Source organism: Cyclopterus lumpus, chromosome 5, assembly GCF_009769545.1.
Source record: "Cyclopterus lumpus isolate fCycLum1 chromosome 5, fCycLum1.pri, whole genome shotgun sequence".
Classification (NCBI taxonomy): Eukaryota; Metazoa; Chordata; class Actinopteri; order Perciformes; family Cyclopteridae; genus Cyclopterus; species Cyclopterus lumpus.
Genome location: NC_046970.1, coordinates 15559228 through 15574046, shown reverse-complemented (window position 1 = coordinate 15574046; position 14819 = coordinate 15559228). Strand labels below are relative to the sequence as shown.

General features: G+C 39.0%; 2 protein-coding genes across 2 annotated transcripts; one reads left to right on the top strand and one right to left on the bottom strand.

The window, feature by feature from the left end:
- The first annotated feature begins 4013 nt into the window (after positions 1 to 4013).
- On the top strand, positions 4014 to 5700 carry LOC117730527 (green-sensitive opsin-like). Its single transcript, XM_034532273.1, has 5 exons — positions 4014 to 4398; positions 4508 to 4676; positions 4967 to 5132; positions 5256 to 5495; positions 5602 to 5700. Exons 1-5 carry the CDS (start codon positions 4014 to 4016, stop codon positions 5698 to 5700), a joined length of 1059 nt encoding a protein of 352 aa, XP_034388164.1.
- Positions 5701 to 8564: 2864 nt separating this feature from the next.
- On the bottom strand, positions 8565 to 14402 carry LOC117730491 (green-sensitive opsin-like). The gene is given in 7 exon segments (XM_034532221.1): positions 8565 to 8680; positions 8683 to 8812; positions 8910 to 9075; positions 10037 to 10122; positions 10124 to 10206; positions 10397 to 10589; positions 14205 to 14402. Coding segments are annotated over 7 exon segments (972 nt in total).
- Positions 14403 to 14819: the final 417 nt, after the last annotated feature.

The window sequence follows — 14819 nt, the reverse complement described above, 5'->3', positions numbered from 1 at the left end:
GCGCGTTTGGTTGAAATTCGCCGGGCGTTGCGATAGACCCGTTTCGCGAGTTGCAAAAGTTTCGCAACTCGCCAGCCAATCAGCGTTGAGATGCTCCGCCCGTTGGGCTGCTGCTGCTCTGGCAGCGCTGGAAGCGGAGAGTCGGTGAAACTCCCCGAGCGGTGTGAGCCTTAAGGCCCTCGTCACAGGGACAGGGTCATCCTGGTGTTCCTCTTTGGACCTGTAAAGCAGGTATTGTCAAGTACCCTTTGGCCTTTTGGACCCACATATCTCTGTGGCTTATAAAAACTATTGTGTTAATTCACCATGTACACAATTACAATACGGTAACATTCATTTGTCATTTTCTCAAATTAAAACAGTTCACAATGATACAGATGTCAGAGCTGAAAATCGACTTTATTCTTAAGACGCAGTGGAGACTTCTGTCTTACTGGTGTACACTGAGGTTTCATCTTAAACCTATTATCTATAATATCAGTAGTGAGCATACATTTACACTTATGTAAATGAATGTCAACAACACTGTTGTAAAGCTGAACAAATAATATATTTAACAAACAAAAAAAAGCTTGTTCGTCAATTCAGCGGATCTGTCAGGCTCTGGTTTTGCATTTTGTTTAAAGGCAACTTGGACAACTAGGGCAACAGGATTAAACAGAGCTGAGCGCTTTGCAAAAAAAGGTAGAGATTACTGCCGTTGAGACGGCGAAAGCAGCTCCCTAGTTTCCCAAAGATCCAACCTGTGAAAGTGGAGAATGAAGTCCAGACAACCAGTAAACCAGTGACCATCAAGACACAAACACATGACTTCCTTCTGTGCTCAGGTCTTAAGTGTTTTAGAAGTGGTTAAATGTTTTAATGTGATGTTCAAGGCATCGTAGTAGCCTGACAAGGGCTTGATTTATATGAACATGAACATCTTTATTCACAAGTATCTTTATGCACTTGTTCATTAAATTATGTTACATTTCATTTAGCTGACGCTTTTTATCCAGAGCTACTTACAATCATGTTACATTCATACACTGTAGACACAGCTACAGGGAGAAATTCAGGGTTAAGTGTCTTGCTCAAGGAAACATCGACTAGGGCGGGGATTGAACCGCCAACCCCCTGATTGAAAGACAGACCTGCTAACGCGGTTCACACAAAACAAATCCCAAATTAGTTTCCCCAAAACCTGATTGTTAGTAAAATGCCCCTATAGGTGAAAAATAAATAAATAATTTTCTGCGTACAATCTTAATAAACGTACATTCTCTCGCACCAATATTGTTCACCCTTCAAATAGAAGTCTGTAATTCTGAAGACTTGGCACTTTGTGCTGAGTATGCTTTCACTTGTCTCATGTTGTCAGACGACCTCCTCTATGCTGTTGTCAGGACTGTGGTGCTCTCCAAGGTGCAGGTACGACCACTGGTAGCAACAACAATGTTTCCTGTTTGCAGTTCACGTATTGTGAGTGCATCTGACAGAAGCTTTACATTTGTTGTTTTCAGAGCCTTGGATGCCAAGATACAATAATTGTTTCGCAAAGATTATATTCATGAATCTCGTCTTGAGTATTTTCACACTAACTGCACTCTGGTCCTCACTGCATTCTCACACATGTGGTTTGGTTTACTGTCCTATGTTTTATACTATAATCCAGGCGACAGCACTGAATTATAGACAGCACCAGCTCCTGCATGATCTTCAGTGAACAGGAGGCTTCACATGAGTCTGTCAACAACAATGTAGAGGCAAGGGAGAAATTATCACATATCTTTGTCAACAGACAACATTTTATAATTTTATATTATCAAAGAAGTGTAATAATTAGTAGTTGTAGTGGTCAATAGTTGCAGATGTAATAGTAATTTACATTATTTGCAGTATAAGTAGGTTGATTTCTATAATCTCTATGAAATGACTGAAGATATTTTTGTGACTAAATTAATATAAACATGATAACTTAAAATTCAAGCATCATCTGCTCAGTCTGTAATCTACGAACTACTGTATACTGATAGTGTGACTCATGCCCATTCAGTCAAAATATCAGCTGCTTTGACTAAAAACAGATGATTAACACAAACATCTTAACAGGATTTATTAAATAGTCTATAGGCAACTAATATGGATAACTGGACAGGACCTCTAGACAGGTCCAGGGGCCCCACTGGGCTTCACCTACAAAAAGGTACCAAAAGAGACTCAAGAGGATCAACTACGACAAATATTAAATAACTATTAAAGTAGAAAAAGCAACCACAAAGAGACACTAAATGTTTACAAAGAGACCAGTCAACTACAAACAGACCCAACATGACTACAAGGAGATAGAAAATGACTAGAAAGAGAAAGAAACTGACCACAAAGAGATGTGGCTACAGAGAGACACAAAATGGCTACAAAAAGAATAATCCACCAACGCCTATTAGTCACCATCTCTTGTACTTTACCTTCATGTGTGGTTGTGAATCCATGGATAGTCAAATATTTGGTTTGTTGGAGATGGCGACCACAAAGCAACTCATTAGCTCATTCAGTCCTACAGCTGAGCTGAGAAGGATTTAGATGAGAGGTTGTTTGATCTTGGTTCAGGAACAATGGAAGTCTAAGTTCAAATCAGAACAAACATGCAGAATTGTATGATAAAAGACCAAACTGCGGTTACTTAAAAAGACTTCTCACACTCGCTGTTGGACATGAGAATGTAGAAGTTCAGATCCTTAATACTTTTAACATCTTCAATAAGTGGATGAATGTAATGAGCTTGTTTGTTAATGTGCGCAATCACCCGCCACTTAATTACAGTTACAGTTGCTTATTAATGACGTCAAACTTTTAAGCGCCTTTCAATTAACCCAAAGACACTTGGCATGCAGGAAACAAGCAAAGAATAGCACACAATTACAACTACATAACTACAAGCATGAACCACATACAATAAGCAAGCAAAAGCCTAAATGATCAATCCCGGACTACATTTAACTCGATGTATGTAACATGCAGTGAACTCAAAATGGTGGATGATCTGTAACATTGGCTATATTTATGGTGAACGTATTGTTTTACATTGGACTGAGAAATGTATTGCAACTGCACTCTACTAATACTGGTCAAATGTGCCAGTTGGTTCAACTATTATCTGTCTTCAGTGTGGTCTTTGAGTGTCTTTGACTTTTAAGAATGTGCTCTCTAATTATCACTGTATGTTCTGGTTCACTGATAATGATGCTGTGGCTTAGTGAAAATAACAAATTAGAGAAGTCTGTAACTGACATTTTCTTTCCAAGCAGTGACAGTAGGTTTTTGCTACATCACAGCCAGGTCACTGCAGGTGAGACAATGAGGTTAATCCAATCGTGATTATGACACAGACAGTTCCTCATATGGAGCCAGACAATTAAAGTGGTACATTACTGACTTGAAAGATACGTAGCATTCAACATAATGTCTCAAGGCTGAAAAAGTAAAGGAGATAAGGTAAAGCAGAAGCTTTGCCTGTCCATATTATTGAAAATAGGGTAGAAAGAAAAGTTGTTAAAACAGCAATTGAGATAAGGATTTTTACCTTGGCTCAGCACCGGTATAGGTCAAGCCAATTCTCATTGGTCATCCTCACATCAGAGTAATCACAGTAAGGTCTAGATTTGTTATACTTCATCATAAATGTAGATAGACATGTGATTCCAGATTGAATTAGCTTGTTTAGAGTAAGTTTACTAGGTGGTGTTATAGGAGCTGTTGACTGATCTTAATTGTGATTCTTTGATCAGGATTATGAGAATTCTCTTGGACATCTAAAGTGGAGCAAATTACTTTGTGCCTAGACCGCTCTATCCGGTGTTACGATTAATTACTGTCCTCTTTCAATTTGTGTCCTTTAATCCCATGTTGGCACTTTGATGATAGGGTTAGTGGTGAAGTATAAAAATCAGACAGTGCAACTCTGACAGTTGAGTCCACCAACACTCTTTTGTTCTTGAGGCGAATAAGCTCAACAGGACAACATACTAGTGAAGATGGTTTGGGACGGCGGGATCGAGCCCAATGGCACAGAGGGCAAGAACTTCTACATCCCCATGTCTAACAAGACTGGGATTGTTAGAAGTCCCTTTGAATACCAACAGTATTATTTGGCTGATCCCATCATGTTCAAGCTTCTAGCTTTCTACATGTTTTTCCTGATCTGCACTGGAACTCCGATCAACGCTCTGACGTTGTTGGTCACAGCTCAGAACAAGAAGCTCCGGCAACCTCTCAACTTCATCCTGGTCAACCTGGCTGTGGCTGGACTGATCATGTGCGCCTTTGGATTCACCATCACCATCACATCTGCTGTCAACGGCTACTTCATTCTTGGAGCCACTGCTTGCGCTGTTGAGGGATTCATGGCCACACTAGGAGGTAAGACAGGCAAATCAAAAAGTTTCTTATTCAGTGTGTCTTTAATGTATTTGAAAAAAAGAATAAAGAAATTGCTTCATATGAATTAATTTAACGTTTCTCTCTACAGGTGAAGTTGCTCTCTGGTCCCTGGTAGTCCTTGCTGTTGAAAGATACATCGTAGTCTGCAAACCCATGGGAAGCTTCAAGTTCTCTGGTACTCATGCAGGAGCTGGAGTCCTTTTCACCTGGATCATGGCTATGGCATGTGCTGCTCCTCCTCTCTTTGGCTGGTCCAGGTAATTAGCAAATCCTTTTAAAACATTTTAGTTTAATAATTTCTATTCTTATTTATTCTACAAAGATGTATTTATTTTTAAACCTCTCAAACACGCCATTCAGATTGTCTTGATACTGTAGATGCAGAGGGTAAATATCTGTTAATAAAACTGAATAGAGGGCAGAGGATGTCCTATGTGTACAGATTGGAAAGCCCTCTGAGGCAAATTTGGGATTTTAGGCAATACAAAATGAAATGAATTGAATTGAATAAATGTGTGCTTTAATGTTTTTCTTAAACTTCACATAGGTACCTTCCTGAGGGCATGCAGTGCTCCTGTGGACCGGACTACTACACTCTGGCTCCAGGCTACAACAATGAATCATACGTAATATACATGTTTGTTGTCCACTTCTTCGCTCCCGTCTTCATCATTTTCTTTACTTACGGAAGCCTTGTGCTGACAGTCAAAGCTGTAAGTGAAGTTTAAGTTATTTTTCAATTATTTTCTGTTATTTTCTTTGTTAATAACATTGACATTCAGATAAAAAAGGTCCACTACTGATAAACTGATCTTTTATTTGATCAAACACTTCAGGCCGCAGCCCAGCAGCAGGAGTCCGAGTCTACCCAGAAGGCTGAGAGGGAAGTGACACGCATGTGCATCTTGATGGTCTTTGGCTTCCTAGTAGCCTGGGTGCCATATGCCAGTTTTGCCGGTTGGATCTTCATGAACAAGGGAGCGGCCTTCACAGCCATGACAGCAGCTATCCCTGCCTTCTTTGCAAAGAGCTCAGCCCTGTATAACCCTGTTATCTATGTGCTGTTGAACAAACAGGTTGGTTTATATAAAAAAAGATCTTAATTTTTCAGTGTTTACTTTAAACCCATCATAATGCACATTACAAGCTTGTTATTTTAACAGTCGTTGTGCTCTTTTCCAGTTCCGTAACTGCATGCTGAGCACTATTGGAATGGGCGGCATGGTGGACGATGAGACCTCAGTCTCTGCCAGCAAGACAGAAGTGTCCTCTGTCTCTTAAATCTAGAGACATTTTCATATACCTGGACATTTTCTTTTTCTATTGTCTCTTGGTTTGGAATAATCCTGGATGTGGACTAAGTGAAGTTCAGAGATGTCTGGACTACTTGACCAGTGAAAAACGGCTCCAGCAACAAACCCTTTTCTCATATTTTATTTGAAGAATGATGAAAACTGTTTGTCATGTGGATGTGAATTCAAAATCATGCAACTAATGGGAAAATCTGTGATCACATCTATGTGGATGCTCACGTTGACATGAAGCATAGCAGTCCCTGAAATGTTTTAGTTATTTGGCACCATTCAATCTACATTAAATCCTTAAAGAACATGTGGTTTATTTGCCACAATATTTCTTTTCTCTCTTACATCAGGGAGAGCACATTTTGTACTGTATTTTCAAAATGAGCAACTATATAAAATTACAAAAACTATATTTTTGGTCATCATCAACTGTAAACATTGTATATATATAAATGAATATAGATAATAAATGCATGCATAAATATGTGTTGTTACATTGAGTTAATTTCAGACTGTTTATCAGGATTTTAATGGGCTTCATAAAACACATAGAGAGTTTGGGTTTCTCTTGTTCAAGTTGTTCAGAGCTAAAATGTCTGACAGACATGTTCCTTCTCTAAGTCTCAGTCTGGGCTTACATGCCTCTGGGCTCTGTGCCCATAGGTGGAACGTTATTTGGAAGTCATCGGGGTTACAGGATCATGACGATGTGGTCACTCTAGAGCAGGTTAATCGCTGGTGTATTTTTTCCCATTCTCCCTTTGGCTGACCTACTCTTAGTGGTTCGGAACATTAGCCCAATAATGTACTATTTTACAATGTTCACAGGGTTACCACTTGTGGGCTTATTGAAAAGTATGCTTAGGTATGCATTGATAATAGCTTTATATATTCATATTTTCTGGCCTAAAAGTGAAAGAATAAGGCAATACAATCATATCAACTGTGAGAGGTTAAGTTACATTATTATTTTTAATATGGTAAACATATTCTGCTAATAGACAATGTTTAAATCAATAAATAGGGATGCTTTATTGTAATATAAAATTTGTATATGTTTCTTCAGATATTTCATTTGCTGGATTTGCATACCATATATGTATGTCTGGTTATTTAATGCATTCACAATTTGTGAATACATTTTTCCAGGAAATCTAATACATCACTATAGTAATTGATGATATAACAATTACTGAAGGAATGAATGTCCCTGCATCATCTTTTTTTAATATGTGGAGATTGCCTCGCCTAAAGTTAGATTCTCACCCGGAATTATGTTCTCAGTCCGGCCCTGAGAGTAGAACTGGAGTATATCCTAACTCACATTGGGCCAGAAGTGTGGTACAAATTGGACAGATCACCAATCTATCACAGGGCTGCTACATATGGACAGGCAACCACAAAAACACTTCAACAGTTCACCTGATATGAATGTCTTTGTACCGTGAGATCTGCCACGCAGTCTTAATCATAGATTTTCTCTATGTTCCGATCCAAATATTTTCCCCAACATAACAGCTGGAAGTTTCTTGTACAGTGTGTACAGCCATAAAGGACTACAGTTTAGCTACACTTTAAACTACTGTGATTCATCAAAACTAACAATAAACAAACATGGCATGCCTTCATTCATTAGACTACATTTAAAATGTTCTAAGCATTTATAAATTGTATGTACAATTGGGTGAGAAAATAAATCACAGGCCCCCCAATAATAAAAGTAAATGAAGTGGAACAAAATAAGTGCTTTACAAAGATGATGGTATTTGAAAAATAAAACAATCCCTGCATCCATGAAGCCAACCGGATTGATTTCCTCCCAGATAACAAAGCACGTTCTGTTTATTGGTTTTGAAAAGTATCACTGGTGTTTCCTTTATTTTGACAGCAGAAAAACATGGTCCGGGTCATCGTAAGGTAGAAAACTGATGCTTTGTATTTGGTGCAAGCTCGAAATACCATACTTGATTATAGTTGACTCATAATCTGCAGTATTTCTTGGAAACCCTACTGTACATAACCAAATGATACCTCTGTCGGTATAGTCCTTGTGAAAAAAATCTGTAAAACTGTAAACACAATACAAGGTAGGATTTAAATGTTGAATCATTGGACACTGAACATTAAAACTTGTACAACAGTTACATTTTAAAATATGTGGTTTATATAACCAGAATCAGAATCAGAAACTTTTAATAGCCAAGTTGGTTTACACCTACAAGGACCTTAGCGTGGTGGGTGGTGCAACATAGGACATCAGACATAACAAACAACAACAAGCAACAACAGTAGTCAACAAATAAACATATAACAAAGTGCAGACGAGACATAGAATAAAATGTAAAATGAACAGTGTAAGATAAAGTGCAATTATAAAGTGTATGTAACACACTATAATATCCCTGCAAACAGCTATAAGACCGCTGTAAATGTTTACTAATGTATTTGTCTCTGAAATGCGTCATAAAGCTAAAAGCTTAAGGAGAAATTGATTAGGTGGACGTTAAGTCACACAACGTCATCTCTTTATGTATTAATAAATCTTAAATAGCATCCGGGACAGGGATGTAACTCTGTAAAGCTATCTGAGGAAAATGTGTAATTTATTATTCTGGGCTATACAAAATAAACTGAATTGAATTGTAAATATTGTGTTTTTCATTACAGAATATCATTAAATATGATTATGCCAATGTTATACTGTAACATTGTTTGTATATTGCTATAAAGATAAGTTATAATTAGTGCAAATACATTAATAAACAAAAATGTCCTTGTATCTGCTTATATCTACATATAACACTGGGTAAATAGGGGTTTTAAAGTGTTACCATATTGGTTTTACCATACCTGTTTGTTCATCAACACATAGATGATAGGTTTGAACAATGCTGAGCTCTTTGAGAAGAAGGCAGGCACAGCCATGGCTGTTGCTGAGAACGCAGCTCCCTTGTTGAGAAGATGCATGCAGCAAAGCTAGCATATGGAGTCCAGGCCACCAGGAAGCCCACCACCATCAGGATGCACATACGTGTCACTTCCTTTTCAGCCTTTTGGGTAGATACAGAGTCCTGCTGTTGGGCTGCGGCCTGAAAATCATCATCAGTTATTTAATATGCTCCAACATTGATACGGTTCAAATCAACGATATACAAAATCTCATTTGATAAAGTAACTGTCTCTTACCGCCTTCACTGTGCAGACTAAATTTCCATAAGTGAAGAAGATGGTGAAGACAGGAACACAGAAGTGGCAGATGAACATGTACAATACGTATGATTTGTTGTTGTCGCCTGGAGCCGTGGTGTAGTAGTCTGGTCTGCAGGAAACCTGAATGCCCTCAGGAATATATACCTACAAATACAAAACAAAAATAAATGTTGGATGCAACATAAATTATGTTGATATTATATGTTACATCCTTTCTGTGCCTAACCTTTGAGAGAAAGCAGGAAAAGAATATGAAAATAACAAACTGCAGTTTCAAGTGGGACAGCAATTGCGCAACATGTCATGTTAAAAACCATTCTACAGTGAACATGCTAGGATTAAGACACTTTGTTCACATTTGCATAATGTTTTACTTTAATGGTTAAAAACAGATGTTTGTTTGAGCTTTGCTAGTTTGAAGAATAAGCATCTGTATCCACAATCATGAATTTACTTCAAGACATTTGTTTTGGTTTTATGTTGTTGTTGTTGTTGTTAAATTGATTGCTTTTTTAGAATCAGCTTTTTTAGAATCTGGGCAGTACTCTCCTGTTAAGATTTACTCACCAAGATGATTATTAAGCTCTTTCAAAGCAATTGCATCAAGGAAATTGGTTGTTAACAAACCTCTAGCTTTAAAATGATGACAACAAAAAAAACACTCCAACTGTTCTATGATTATCCAATGTATAGAACAATTGTACGCCTGTACAACTTTGGGAGTTTGCTTGGTTAAAGTTGAACCAGAGACATATCTGTATTATCTTATATATGTCTTATAAGCTTTACATTAGACATGATTACATTACATGATATTGTTTCCTATTCTAATTCAGTGATGTAAATAACATGACTTACATGGGTGTTTATTTAACTGTATGATCATGTGACTGTTGTGTCCCTACTGAACCTATTCTAGTAACATCACTACGTCCCAACACCTTGGTTAAGATGTTGGTGAGTAACATTTTGCAGATCAAATTGGAAGAATGAACAAGATGGAAAAATAGGTGGCTAAGTAAGAGTTTGGTAAATGCTCAAATAAAAGATGTATCCACTTTGTTCTTCCACCACTAGTCATGTGGTCCATTTTAGGGAATTACCTTGACCAGCCAACGAGAGGAGGAACAGCACAGGAGGCCGCCGTGATCCAGGTGAATGCACAACCTGTTGCAGCGTGGGTGGCTGAAAATGTTGAAACTACCCATTGGTTTGCAGACCACAATGTATCTCTCAATAGCTAGAACCACAAGAGACCACAGAGCAACTTGACCTCATCACACCTTCTGAAAAACAGAAGGTCTGATGAGCACCTTCAAATTGTGCCATATGTTGTAATAGCTTAGAGCAACTTTTTTCACTACAATATCAATGGTAACGGCCAATTAACATCCATTTTCCTAAGGTTTACCTCCAAGTGTAGTGTAATGAACTCTGTGTGACTGGACACATTCTAGTAGAACAGGTGTAGCTAGTAGCCATGAACCCTTCAATAGCAAAGCCGATGTGTCCCGAGGAGAAATAGTCCATGAGGGATGTATAAAAGGTGACTGTGAATCCAAAGCTGACCATGATCAGTCCAGCTACAGCCAAGTTGACCAGGATGAAGTTGAGAGGGTGCCGGACCTTTTTGTCCTGAGCTGTGATGAACAATGTCTATAAACAGGGGCTATAAAAAAGAGGATCTGGATGAGAATTCAGGCCGTAATCTCATGTCACTGTATCAGCGAATCACTTGTTTCCTAAACCAAACTCATTTAGTTTTTTCGAATGTCATTGAATGTCACATGATCACAAAGTTCACTTAGGATTTAAGAGTTTATGTCTCTTTACAAGTGTACATACTGTATAGGACATTTCTTGCCATGTACATAAATTAATCTGTTTATATATCAAGCTTTATTTGACGATATCTTAAAATAAACATAATTAAAAGAAGACCGACTGACTGAAACATATAATTGGACTAGCTCACTGCCAATTTAGGTTGGATTCAACTAGCAACTTCATAATAGGATTTCAGAGTGCACATTAAGTTCATGGTAAAGCCGTGCTGCAGCTGCACCAGTACCATGGAAAAAGACATGGTCATATTCATTTTTCATAGAGAGAGAGAGAGAGAGAATGTACATTTAAATATATAAAGAGATCCGGCACATCCTTTAAACAGGCACTGTTTCAAATAGGTGAGCATATGTCATATAACAAAGAGACAAAGTTTCATATCATCTGCTTAATGGTGTACTCCCAAGCAGAGTTTTCACTAGCAGAATTTAAAACTGTATCTAGCTAGCTAATTACCTTTAAATCAATGAATTAATCAAAGTTGGTCCTCATCTGCAACTTGACTCAGTGGTGGCTCCTGCAGTAGTACATTAATTTGTATAGCACATTTAAAAAATACCCACTCTTGATGAAAATACTTTCAATAAAATATACAAATGAATGATATACAATACATGAAGTGCAGTGGAGGGTACAATTTACAAATTTGAATTTCAACTTTATACATATTGGTAAGAAATGGTATCTTTGGCATTGTTCACATTGGTCTCTTTGCTATACTGTGATCTGAAGTTCCTGTAGGTCTGCGTGATAATTAAGTCTCGGTTAATCCACTTATTTTCGTAACTTCTCCAGCATATAATGGGGATTGAGATTAGATAAACCAGAACCTATGACTTTATTTGCAGACACTGGCTTGCAAATGCCATTAGTTTATGGTAAACCATTTACTTCAGTTAGATAGAAGTCAATAGGCTTTTTGGTGTGGAAAGTGTTGTTTAAATTGAACTATCCCAGATAATCTATGAAAAAACAACATCAAGTCGGACTAGAGTTTGCTTTTAAGATTTATTAACTAAAGGCAATGAATGCAACTAAAACAGTGATCTTTAGCTAAACAACTGACGAAACCCTGTTCATTTCAAATAACATCCTGCTCGTGTTTAAAAACTATAATTGATAATGTGTTCTCTTCTTAAATAACCAGAAGCCCATCTGTCTTCACTTCAGTGTTTACAAATATGCTGTTTTGTGACAGTAGTATATTAAATGTAAACGTTTAGATATCATGGACAATTTCATTGTATTGAACTCAGTATGAAATACAATTGAATTATAGTATCAAGATTTTGACTAACATTTCTACAGCACTCGGCTGCTCAATATGCTTTTATTTTAATGATCCTCCAGTATGAGGAACTGTTTACTGTAGTTAACTAATGTAAACTCCCAGACTCCCTCATCTTGTTGGAAGGTCTGCTCATGACAACTAATCCATTTACTGAAAAGTCAAACGGGTTTTATGAGATAGTTGGGTTAAAGTTCTTAATTGAATAATCAAATCAGAACCAATTACCTCATTATTACTAGCCTGTAAATTAAATAAACACTTGTAAAAGTAGCTGTTGCAGAGTCAGTATCTATATCAGTTTAATTGGTCAGTCGTTCATGCGTGACTTTGCAAACAGACTTAACTTTGTTTTAATGTTTGATGTTGTTTGAGCTATAAATTAATTAACCAACATGTATCTTTCTATAAATGTTGTGTTATTGGTTTAGGCAATTTTCCCATAAAGCCATTCTCATCTAGTCACGCTTTATTGTTTTTACTATTCACCTGCAAAATTGGAAGGATAAGACCATTTGTATATTTGACGCTTGTAAATTTGGTTAGGAGTTGAACAAATTAAATCTTTAACATGTAAATGGCATTGTTGCTGTTTAATAATAATGCCTCCTTTTTAAAAAATTTTTTATTGTGAATGGAAGTGAGCCTCATTTATTTAAAAATTACATAATTATTCATATTTTATAACCTAATTTATGTTTTATCAAGTTGACCATTCTATGATGTTTATAATGGTTCATTTATTAAATGAATTAGAGTTAAATGGATTACAAACACTTTTATACAGTATACAGCAACACATTCTAAAGTGTCATCATTTAAGCATGTAAGTGTGTAATTGAAATTGGGGTTGTAATGTGCTGCAATCCATTGCATTGTTGTACTGCAGTATTCCCGACTTCCAAACTAAATTCCAGTGCATCTACTAATCTGCCTGCAGCAAACTGATGTTTGTAAGTCTCTGAGCTTCAAAGCACCCACAGAGGAGAGAGAGAGAGAGAGAGATTTGATTTTTACAACCCCTTTTTTTTTCATAGAACCATACGAACAAAGAGACAAAAAAACTTCAACACCATTTGTGTCCCTGAGAGGTGGTCCTGAGACCCCACTCAGCTTTGAGTCTCTATGGAGTCGGAAGTTTCCTCTTCTTCCACCCTCCTGCAGCATCTCCATCTTGTCCTTCTCCTCCTGCAGCATCTCCATCTCGTCCTTCTCCTCCTGCAGCATCTCCATCTCGTCCTCGTCCTCCGAGCAGGAAAGCCACCGCCGACGCGCCTCCCAGTCCAAGACCGGCTACCTCTGTCAGTCTCCGCAGGGTCGCTCCTCTGGACCTTCACACTCATCAACCTCCCTTAGCACTTTATTAATGTTCTGCGCTATCCTCCTCAACCTGTGGCCCTCCTGCTTTGTGAAGTTTGTCACTGCTTTACCGGCCATGTGGTGCCGAATAGACCTAGCGAGCCTCGGCATGTCAGAAAAGTGTTTCTCTATCACCACCCTCTGGTGGTGATAGACTGTGAGCTTTCCTCATCCTCTCTGATCTTCCTCTTCAGACAGTGAGCCTGACTCTTCTCCTCCATGACAACCTCACCGTCTGTCAACTCGACATCAGCCTCCTGCCCACATTTCTCCTTCCCTGCCCCGTCATCTTCCACCTGCTGGACCACCTCTGCCCTCTCCTCCTCCACTCCCTGGGCCACCTCTGCCCCTTCTTCCTGATGTACCCCACTTCCCCCCTCTGTGCTCCCCTCCTGTACCCCACTTCCCCCCTCTGTGCTCCCCTCCTGCACCCCACTTCCCCCCTCTGTGCTCCCCTCCTGTACCCCACTTCCCCCCTCTGTGCACCCCTCCTGCACCCCACTTCCCCCCTCTGTGCTCCCCTCCTGTACCCCACTTCCCCCTCTGTGCACCCCTCCTGCACCCCACCCGCCTTCTCCTGTTGTTGCTCCTGGCCTCCCTCCTTGTCCCCTCCGTCCTCCTCGGTGTCTCTCTCGGTCGGGGTTCCCTTTGGCGCTGTCCTGTCCACCAGATGTCTTCTGAGGACAGGCCCTGCTCTGGTGTCCCTCCCTCCCACAACTAAAACACTTCATGTCGTCTGATGTTGCGAAACAGACATACACGCAACCATCCACTCTCACTCTGAATGAGATGTTCAAGACCCCGTTCCTGTCATTGAGGACCATGAACAGCTGTCTCCAGCTGTTAGACACCACAGCGGACTTCACACTGCCGTGGCCGACCAGCTCCCCCACTGCCAGGCTGCAGTCCTCCACTGAGCACGGAAACACGGGCGAGATTCTAATCCCGTGTTTCCTGGTTAGGTAGTGCAGCCCCATGCTAGCGCTTAGCACACCGACACAAACACACACACTACACCCGCCAACCCACACACACAACCCCGTGAAACCTACACCCCGCTACCCACTCTCATACCCCACACTACCTGGTGAGAAGATGAAAAATAGCCGATATCACTCTTAACTACCACGTTCCGAACTCTCAGCACTCCTTCCACAGAGAAAGAGAGAAAGAGAAAGAGAGAGAGAGAGAGAGAGAGAGCGCGAGAGAGAGAGAGAGAGAGTAGCAGCAGAAAGCATTGTTACAATATATACAATACAATGAAATAAAATAAAATAGCAGAGCAGAGCAGGACATAAATAAATAATAAAGAAAATGCAAAAAAAGTATATACAGTGTAAATACATCAATTACCACAGGACCATTAGTAAAGAGATTTACAGATATACATTTTT

What these genes read in the sequence shown, in the direction of transcription:
- LOC117730527 (XM_034532273.1), top strand. Translation starts at nt 4,014, where the DNA reads ATGGTTTGGGACGGCGGGATCGAGCCCAATGGCACAGAGGGCAAGAAC. An exon ending in ATTCATGGCCACACTAGGAG is followed by an intron (nt 4,399 to 4,507) that starts GTAAGACAGGCA and finishes TTCTCTCTACAG; the next exon opens with GTGAAGTTGCTCTCTGGTCC. An exon ending in TTGTGCTGACAGTCAAAGCT is followed by an intron (nt 5,133 to 5,255) that starts GTAAGTGAAGTT and finishes CAAACACTTCAG; the next exon opens with GCCGCAGCCCAGCAGCAGGA.